Here is a 10,099-nt window from a genome sequence, read left to right on the forward strand (position 1 = left end):
GAGTGCCGTGGCGTCAGCCTAGCTCACAGCAACCTCAAACTCCTGGGCTAGAGTGATCCTTCTGCCTCAGCCTCCCGAGTAGCTGGGACTACAGGCATGCGCCACCATGCCCGGCTAATTTTTTTATATATATATCAGTTGGCCAATTAATTTCTTTCTATTTATAGTAGAGACGGGGTCTCGCTCTTGCTCAGGCTGGTTTCGAACTCCTGACCTTGAGCAATCCGCCCGCCTTGGCCTCCCAAGAGCTAGGATTACAGGCGTGAGCCACAGCGCCCGGCCTAAATGTATTATTGTATATAATGTTCACAACAATCTTATGAGATTGGTGCTTTTATTATCTCCATTTTATAGCCAAAGAAACTGAGACACAGAAAGGATAAATAACTTGCCCAAGTCCACACAGCTTGAAAGGAGAGAGCCTGGGTTCTAATCCGAGCTGTCCAGCTCCAGAGTTTGTATTAACTGCTAGGCTTAAGCTGTTGCTTATGATAAGCAGAATGAACCAGGAGCATGCAGGAAAATGCATAAGAACATTTTCATGATCTAATACTGGATTTCTTCATTCAATGAATTTGTTCATTCAACAAATATTTAGTAAGCATCCATTATGTGCCATGCCCTTTTCTATATGCTGAAGATCGCAGACAGGTAGGATCCCTACACATCTGAAAGAGTGAATAAATGCTACACGGTATGGCATAATATGTAGTGTTTCGTGCGTTTGGTAGGCCCAAAGCACTGCATCTTTGGAATCTGAGTTCTTCCACATGTCTGGAATATAATTAGCTCTCTGATGAAGAGTTTCCAACATAGCAAAGCTAGCTGCAGAGTCCAGACCTCAGGGGAGGCAGGGATGTTCCCAGAGAGGCAGCACTGCTGGAGGAAAGAACCTGTGGAGAGCCAAGGAGATGAAGCCCTGCCCCAGGGCTGCCCTGACTTGTTCTGTGTACAAGGAGGTTGCACTGGATGACCCCCTAAGGCCCAGCTCTAGGATCTGGGCTTCCAGGCAGAGCCAGGCAGAAGCAAAACTGTCCTTGGGCACAGCACATGACAGCCATGCTCAATAGGACAGCAGTAGTAGCCATGGTAGCACCAGGGAATGGCACATGATACTGTAGGATAACTTGGGCAAATTTTTGGCATCAACCATCTCTCCCAGGGGCACCCAAGGAACCTCCCAGACTTGTGCTGGTTTCTAGTCTCTACACAATGGAGGATTGCACTTCTGCTTAGAGGGCTCCAAGAGAACAACCAGCAGAGACGATGCAGGACCAAGCAGCCCACGAAGACAAGAATTGCCTTATGAACTTTGTGATGTGAGGGTGGGATGCTGAATCAGCCCCCCAAAGGCAGGACAGGAGCTATATTCTGCAGGAAGGAGAAGACTGGCCCTTCTCTCCCAGGAATTTCCCCTGGGATCCTGGCCAGACTTGTGGCTCCAGCTGGGCCTCAAGAAGTACCAGGCGGGATTTATCACTGTTAATAATAACTGGCACATGACTGAGTGCAGAACTGAAACACAGACTGCCAAGTAGCCAAGAGTGTCCTTAAAAGAGAAGGGACGAGTTTGGGTGAAGGAAGGGGGTATCAGAAAGAGACACCCACGTGCACTCACAATGTGATTTCAGGACATTCTACCACGCCCCACCCACCCCTTGGTTACGCCCAACCCCGAAGCCTGCCTGCCTTGGATACTATTGCTTGCTCCGAGATACAAAAACCATCCAGACTTTTCCTGTATTAGGCAATTTCTCAAACCCCAGCCCCTACTGTGGAAAAGCAATGTTGGTCTTCCCTACAACAAGTGCTTTCAATTTCCCTTTTTACCTCCTCCTAACCTGACGCAGGTCCGCAGCTGCCTTCCCCTGCCGGGTGGCTTAATGCTCCAAACTTCTCATTAAGGCACAGTATCTGGATTTGGCTTTACCTCCCCTCCTTCCTTCCTAAATTCCTCCAATGGCTTCCTCATAGGGTCAGGTTAAAGGTGCTAAGCCACAACGCCCCAAAATGAGAGTGAAGCCAAATTGCGCTCAATGGCTCTTTTAAATTGTGACTGTTCGGATGCGAGCCCAACCGCATGGTCTCCAAGAATCCCCAGCCGAAGGGCTCCTGCCCCCACAGCTGGCATCAGGAAAATGGAAGCAGCAGTCTCGATTCAGCCGAGCACTATCGGTCAAAGGGGCTCCGAGATTCTCTGAACTGTGAATGGAGATGATTTTTTATAGGAAAAATGAATGAATAAAGATGATTTTTATAGGATAAAATAGATCCCTTCTTTCCTGGATTGAATTCAAATCTAAGATATAGAAGTGAGTTCAAATTTGAGTATGATATAATCTCACATCCCATGATGTCAGGAAAATAAAAATATTCTACAAAAAAATATAGAGGGAAATCAAGCAAGCAGGGCAACCACTGGCAAAACTAGAAAGGCAAAGCTGGACTGCAGAGTGTGGCCCCCTGTACCGGTGTGACTGCCTTTCCCTGGGGGAGCCCTCCGTTGTGGTACATAACTCAGCCAACACGCTGTCCAGGTGACATTTACCTGACCTGTGCCCAGAGGAAACAAAGCACATTTCAAAGTGGCCTTAATGAGGGACACTGGAACTGTAATCAGAGATGCTTAGGGACCTAATAACTCTAAATAAACCTAAGGAGTGAATCTCAAATAGAATTTCAAGCAGGAGGGGAGATATATAGAGACAAGATGACTTTTCCAACTACCCCCAGATTTAGTCCTTCTATGATGAAATTCTAATTTGCAGATTGGTTTCTAACTTAACTCCCTTTGCTGGGCTTTAGCGTCTTTCTCTCCACCATGAATTAACATATTGACCAAAGACATATAGGAAGTGCCATTTGTGTTCCTAGCACTTATGGGCAAAATTCTCTGAAACCCACAATTTTCTTTGGTGGGTCCAACACATGGAGGTGGATGGGACCAGTTTCAAAGGGTTTCTGCAGCAAGATGAAGTAAATTCGCAGAGAGGCTTGTGAACAGTTTGCCAGATTTCAGCCTGGAATAATTTTATTATCTTTAATTTTTACCAACCTAGAAATGGGTTTATAGGGGAAATTCTTGGTGGTGGCTTCTCAGCAGGTCACCATGGCAACCGGCACACTGCCCTGGAGTCTGGAGTGGACTGTTAGGTCCAAGATCTGGCCTTTGAAAAACCAGAGCTGTAACGACGGAAGCCTAACCTGCCTGCTCCACCCTGGAGAGCTCAGAGGAGAATGAATTGACTTCCCCTAGCCAAGCCAGTGGTGCCAATCCTGAGCCAGAAAGCAGTGGCTGTTAGAAAGAAAGCAAAAAGCAAAGCCACAGTGCCTTCATTATACTATTAAACTGTAATCACCTTTTCCTATAAGCATCTTCCTGTTTTCCCTGAAGGAGGGCTGTTTAACTGCCATGCTGGGCAGAGGTGCCAGCTCAGCAGAGAGCATTTCCTGTGGGTCCGGGAGGCGGTTGTGCTCAGCAGGCTGTGGCATGCCCACTGACCCAGAGGCCCCCATCCTGGCAGAGGGCTGCGGGTGGGGGCTCAGGGACTGCTTCGAGCTTTCTCTTCTCAGGGCCAGCACTACAGCGAGGCAAGCCAGGAGCTGTTCACGCTCAGGGTCATGCGAGTGGCTCCTTCGCCCCAGCCTTGGCCCTGCCGAGGACTCACAGTACAGAAGGGTGTATGTGTGTGTTAGTGTGTAAACACACACTGTGGAAGTCACTGGCTCTCAAAATGTGACACCCCCCCCCCCAAGACTAGCAGCAGCAGCAGCCTCTAGGAACTTGCTAGAAATTCTCAGGCCACACTTCAGACCAACCGAATCAGACACTCAGCAGGTGGGGCCCGGCAACCTGTATCTTAACACTCCCACCGGGTAATTCCAATGCAGCTAACATTTGAGAACCACGGTGCTAGAGAATAATGCTCTCCAAAGCCAGTATCGTGGCATATGCAAGGCCATCTCCCAAAATGCTTCCCCTACAACCAGAACAGGGAAAGAGTGGGGTGGTGACACTAAAGAGACTTTCCTAAAGCCATCAGCAAGGTAGGAATCCCTCTGATGATAAATTAGGGATTGCCTCTTCCCAGCTACCCTTAAGTACACTTTAGTGGGCAAGACTGGGCAATTATTGGAGATAAATGAAGATTACCACTGAACTAGTTCCTTCCTGTTTCTTCTAACTACACAGCTCAGAGTTGGCCACTCAGTGACACTGTGACATGAACCAGCCATTGGAATATTCTAAGACTGAGATTTCTCCCTCTGTAGAATGGGGCTAACATTACCCACTGGTAAGGGTCAGAGAAGCTAATGTGTGCAAAGCTCTAGGCAAAAGCCTGGGGGCAGAGTGAGCTATGGTGACAAATTCATGCGTCTAACCAGATGCTCTGGGGGCTCCATCCTTCTCCAGGTCAACTGAGTGGGGAGGGAGGTTTAGCTGGTTTCATTTATGGTGCAGTGTTTTTTAAAGGAGGCTATTTTCCAGACCAGATGGTCTGGGGCTTCGGGTTTCTAAATGGTGGTGACACAAGGGAGAGAGAGAGGGAAGGAGAAGACAGCCAGTGCCTGCCCTTGGGTACTGGGAAACACTTACTCTTTATATAAATGAAGGTTAAGAAGACCTCACACTTAAACTTTGTCCCTGGAACCCAAACAGTATGGTGTAGTGAGCCAATGGCCAGTGCCCACCTGCTGAGTGACCTCGGGCATTCTGTGGTGGACTCAGTTTCCTCTTTTGTCCAGTGCTGCAGTATAAACAGGAGTGAGGATGAAATCATGCAGCAAAAACACTGCCAGTCACAAGGCAAACGTGAGGTCTTAGCGCTGAGGTCCCGTTGCAGAGTTATGGAACCACTTCTGCAAAGCTGAACTAGTGCTATCCAACTCTCCCAGCTCACAATTGCCTCCTGAGGACCAGAAAGGCTGATGACCCGCAGGGCCACACAGCTGGTGGGCCACAATCACTAGGTGTTCTCTTTCTCCCTCTCCCATTAAGGAGCACTGGGGTGGGCAGCAAATTCTCAGAGGTTCTTCCCACAGGCCAGGTAAACAAAAGACGGCCTCGGGTCTCTTCCTTGGCCATCCCTCAGCTGCACAGCGGAGGGTTGGGAGGAGGATCGTGACTCACGCTTTTCCTGCCGCGGGGAATTAACTCCAAGATAACATTACCCATGCTGGGGGGAAGAAAAGCCCAACCAGCGAGGACGAAAGTGCACCTCGGGCTCTCCCCCACGGAGCCACCTTACCTTCCTCGTTTAAAATCCACGGCAGAAACTCAAACACGGAGTCAAAGCCACAAGTGTTCTCTTCGAAGGCACAGGACCCAGAAGGCAGGTCCAGGGCGCCGGCGAGCTGCAGGGCTGCGGGCAATAAGCGAGTTTCAGTTCAGTTTGGGCTCCCATCCGCGAGCGTTTGCACCAACTCGGGCACCCCGGCGGACGCCCCGGTGAAAGCGCGGGGAAGGCGCGCGGGAGGGGCCGGAGGGGGATGCGCTACCACCCCCCCAAGCCCGCACTCCCGGCGCCTACTCTGCGCGACCCCAGCCCACCCCTCTCGCCTTGGCTAGCAGAGGGAGGCTAGGGGCTGCGGGGAGGACCGCGAGGCACCCTCGGATGGCCCAGCCCAGCCCAGCCAGGCGGGCCACCCGGGACCAGCAGGAGCCGGAGCGAGTCGCCACAGCGCCCCCCGGGGGTGTCCCCAGGTCCAGGCCTTACCTTGCACCGCCAGGAGGACGACCCTTAACAGCATGGTCGCGCTTCGGGGAGGAAGGCTGGGAAGGGGTGCAAGCTGCCAGCCCTCTGGGGCAGGCTGCTCCCGGTGAAAGGATGCGTGGGGGGGGGGGGCGCCGGGGACCAGGGGACTGAGGAGGGAGGCAAAGCGTGCGCTTGGAGCTGCCCAACTTTGCAGAGCGGCTCCCGGAGCCGAGCCGCGCGCTGCAGGCGCCCGAATGCAGAGCGCCGGGGCGCGGAGCTGCAGCCGCCGGTCACACCGCCGCCAGCTGGTCCCGGGCAAGGCCGGGCTGGGCAGGGAGGAGACACTGCACACTTTTGAAAGGCCGGCCACGACTGGCTGGGAGAGGAGAGGCCGGCGCGCAGTGCCTTCTCAGGATTTTAAAGCTTGAGACCAGACCCCTTGCAGACACTTGGAAGGGGCAGGCCTTCCAGGAGCCTCTCGGCTGGGTTGGGACAGGAGGCGCCCGCCCCGCCCATCCGCGGTGGGAACCAGCTTATTTCTGGGGACAGCCTCCCCGCATCTGGCATGGCAGCATCGCAGGCTGGCCCTAATTTTAACTTCTCTCCCCAGAATGGAAGAGGATGGAATTCTCCTAGGACAGCCTAGAGGAAAATTTGGAAACAGTTGGGTGGAATGAGCTTTATATCTCAGGAGTTTCAGCCCAGTACTGCTCACCCCGGAATACCACCCCTCTTTTTAGCCGTTGGAATGTCTGGCATGCCTGGTGCTCACCATTCCCTCTGTCCGGTGACTCGGGGCATTCCTCCTCTCCAAAGAGCCATGGTAGATTGATTGGCAGAGGGCTCTAAACTGGGATGTGGAGGGCGAGGGTGGGGGTGTTGGGCAGGGGGTTACTTCCGGAGGAATTTATTTGCTGCAAGTTTGCTTTGAGCACTAGGTGGGCATCCAACAATATTCTCTTCCAGTAAAGAGTTCTTCCTCCTCTCCTCCCCTTGCTTTATCTTCTTCATAATTTTGTGTAGGCGATTTTGTGAAGAGGGCAGTGATTCTAAAACGTTAGGGTGAATCGGAGTCCCCTGGGGGTCCCCAAGGTCAGAGTTTCTGATCCAGTGGATGTGGACGGGGCCTCAGACTCTGCACACTCCCCACAAGTTTCCAGATGCTGCCACCGATGCAGCTGGTCTGGGACGACACTTTGAGAATCACTGGCCTCGCTAGCAAACTCCTGTTCATCCATCAAAGCCCTACTTGCACGTCTTCACGTGGCTTCCAGCTCCTGGCTTTCCTTGTCTTTCACTGGCAGCTCCTCCTTGGTCTCCTTTGCTGTTTGTTCTCTATGACCCCTTAACGCTGGAGTGTCTTCAAGTTCTGCCTTTTAAATCTCCTGCTTCTGTCTCTACCCACTCCCTCAGTGATTTCAACCAGGGTCATCATTTTAAATACCAAATATAGGCTGATAACTCCGAAATTTATATTTCTAGCCTAGACTGCTCATTAATGCTAGACTCTTAGAACTCAATGGCATCTCAACAATTGACCATCAATTGGATGCTTCAGAGCTATGTCACACTTCATAGGTCCCAACAGGAATGCCCCATATTCTTTCCCAAAACTGGCCCCCTGCAGCCTCCCCATCTCAGTTAAAAGAATGATTGTCCTTCAATGGCTCAGGACAGAAAACACAGGCATCCTCAGCTCGTCTCATCCTCTCAAGACATTACCCATTCCTGCCAGTACAGTATTCAAAAAATAGCAGGTGCTGACCATACTCCATGTCCGCGGTGATGGCTGATCCAAGCTGCCATCACTGTTAGCTTGGGATACCGCAGTGGCCTCCTAAGTGTGGCCTCCTTCTTCTGCCTTGCCCACCCCAACGCCATTCTTAACACAGTAGTCAAGGGTATCCTTTGAATACAGAAATTGTGCCATGTCACTCTTTGGCTCAAGACCCAACAACTTCCCAAGTCATCTGGCAAAATCCCAAGTCTTCACAATGACTTACCAGGTCCTACAAGACCTGCTCTCCCCCGACCCCTGCCAGTTTCTCTGACCTTGACTGCCCTTCCTACTCCTCTCAGCTCATCCTCAAACACAGTCCAGCTGTCCTCTCAGAACTTTGCACTAGCTGTTCCCTCTGCTTAAAATGTTCTTCCGCAAAGAGCCACAGACTCGCTGCCTAGTGAGGTCTTCAGTCAGATGTCACCTTTAGTATTCGAAACTGACTAGCTTTCTCTCTAATAAGGAAAAAATTTCCAGGACCCTTCTTTAAAAGTTTGCACAAATTTTCATGAGTTTTCTGTGACTCAAATGATCTAAAATGTATTTGGTGTATGTTATTTGGTATATGTGTGATTTTATATGTTTTGCCTCAGGTAGTAGCTAATAATAATGAACATTTATTGTATTTGCTATTATAAGTGTTTTATATAGATAATATAATTTAACTCTCCCCAAGACTCTAGGGGATAGATATGTTCATTATCCCCATTTAATAGATTGGGAAACTGAGGTGCAGAGCTCAACAACAGCCAAGTACTAGAGAGACAAGATTCAAACCCAGATCTGCTTTATTCCAAAAGCCTGTCTCCCCTTGTCTTACATTCTTTTTTGTCTTCTTGCTCACAGATGGTGCTAAATATCTGGTGGATTTCATCAAATTACTTAATTAAAAATTCAAAGACAAATATGAATTCAGTTGAAACCTCAAAACACTATTTTCAGCTAATGAAGTGTCCCGCAACTATCAAACTGGTGTTCCTTTCTCCAGGTTCCTAAGGAGTATTCCAAAGTTTTAGAACCGCCTTTTAGATTCATGTTGTGTGTTACAAGTCATAGGAAAATGAAAAACTTCAAAGCCCTGAAGAGATCTCCAAAATGTTTTAAATATGATTTAAAACTTCAAGATGACAGGGTTTATTGCCATCCCTGGGAAACAGAATCATTATACATAAACATAAACTTGGAGTTAAGTTTTCTATTTTGCTTATAGCTGTGTGATCCCAAGAACATATGATCCTTAGACATTGGCACAGGTTGGGGTGTCTGGGAAGCAGACTCTGAATTGGGGTTTAGTGTCAGGGTGCCCATCAGGGGTGCCCTTGAGATCAGCATTCGTGGAAGGGAGAGAGAGGAAGTAGAGTGGGCAGAGGGAGAAGTGCAAATTTGTTCTGGCAGCTGTAGGAAACCATGACAACATACATAGTGTTATGCATTAAGCAAACATGTGTTAAGCACTTAACATGTGTCATCTCATTTCATCCGTGCAACATCCCTATAAGGATAAAATCCTTGTTGTTCCCATTTTACAGAAGAGAAAACAGGCCCAGAGAGAGTGAGTTGACCTGCTTAAAGTCACGTCCAGCCAGCATGTAGCCGAGGGAGAAGTGACTTTGCGACGCAAGTCCTGTGAAGACTCCTCCAACCCCATGGGGAACTCTGGAGTTAGAATGGCCCACCTGAATTGTCCCATATCCAGCTGAAATGACTGGACCTTTGTACTGCTGCCTCCATCAGTCGCTGGACATTGCCCACCTTGGGACGGAAGTCATCTCCAGGGGGCAGCTCTCTCTACTGAGGAGGATCCATAAAGGCCACCAGCAGCAGGCTGATGACAATAAGCCCAGCAGCTGGGACAACAACTCCTTCCTTGAAAGGGGATCTGGACAGCACATCAGTGTCCACCACAGGCATTTTGCAGAGAAAGGACTGAGTCCTGTGGACTAAATCAGGGACAGGGAGTGGGCCAAGGAGGGAATGCAGGGAATCTAGAAATTATGTGTGTCCAGCCACTTCTTTTGCTCACTAATTATGGAGCCCACCACCACCCTCCTTTATCACTTGAGAAAACAGGATCAGGCCCCAAGGGAGCTGGAATGCTATCCTCCAAGATTTAGCTCAATCAAATGATCAAATAATGCATGTAAAGTTCTGGCTTATGCAAAGAACTTGGTACTTAGGTTGAATGGTGGCCTCCCCAAAAGATATGTCTACATCCTGGAACCTGTGAACATGATCTTATTTGGGAAAAAGGTCTATGCTGATGTAATTAAATTAGGTATCTTGAGATAACGTCATCCTGGATTACCAGGTGGGTCCTAAATCAATGGCCAGTGTCCTTATACGAGACAGAAGAGAAGGGACAGACTCCTGTAGGAGAGGGCGTGTGAAGATGGAGGCAGAGACTGCAGCGATGTAGCTCCCAGCCAAGGAACGCCTGGAGCCACCGGAAGCCGGCAGAGGCAGATCTTTTCCCCAGAAGCCCAGAGCACTGTAGCTCTGCAGACACCATGATTTTGGACTTCTGGTTCCAGAACTGTGAGAGAATAACTTTCTGTTGTTTTAAGCCACCTGTTTGTGGCAATTTGTTCTGGCAGCTGAAGGAAACTATGACAATATAGATAGT

The 10,099-nt window shown here is 49.6% G+C and overlaps 1 protein-coding gene across 2 annotated transcripts in view; it reads right to left on the bottom strand.

Moving 5' to 3' along the window:
- The window catches only part of MAMDC2 (MAM domain containing 2), a 161,422-nt gene extending 155,167 nt beyond the window's left edge, over positions 1 to 6,255 (bottom strand). Inside the window, exons 1-2 of one of the 2 annotated variants that reach the window (XM_012736779.2) lie at positions 5,718 to 6,239; positions 5,250 to 5,363 (exon numbers count right to left, since the gene is read on the bottom strand). In XM_012736779.2, coding sequence (XP_012592233.1) covers positions 5,250 to 5,363; positions 5,718 to 5,751 — 148 coding nt within the window. In that variant the 5' untranslated portion in view covers positions 5,752 to 6,239. Of the gene's footprint in view, positions 1 to 5,249; positions 5,364 to 5,717 lie in introns of both variants that reach the window. The other variant, XM_076008640.1, reaches the window with a different exon arrangement.
- Positions 6,256 to 10,099: the final 3,844 nt, after the last annotated feature.

This window comes from Microcebus murinus, chromosome 12 (genome assembly GCF_040939455.1).
Source record: "Microcebus murinus isolate Inina chromosome 12, M.murinus_Inina_mat1.0, whole genome shotgun sequence".
NCBI lineage: Eukaryota > Metazoa > Chordata > Mammalia > Primates > Cheirogaleidae > Microcebus > Microcebus murinus.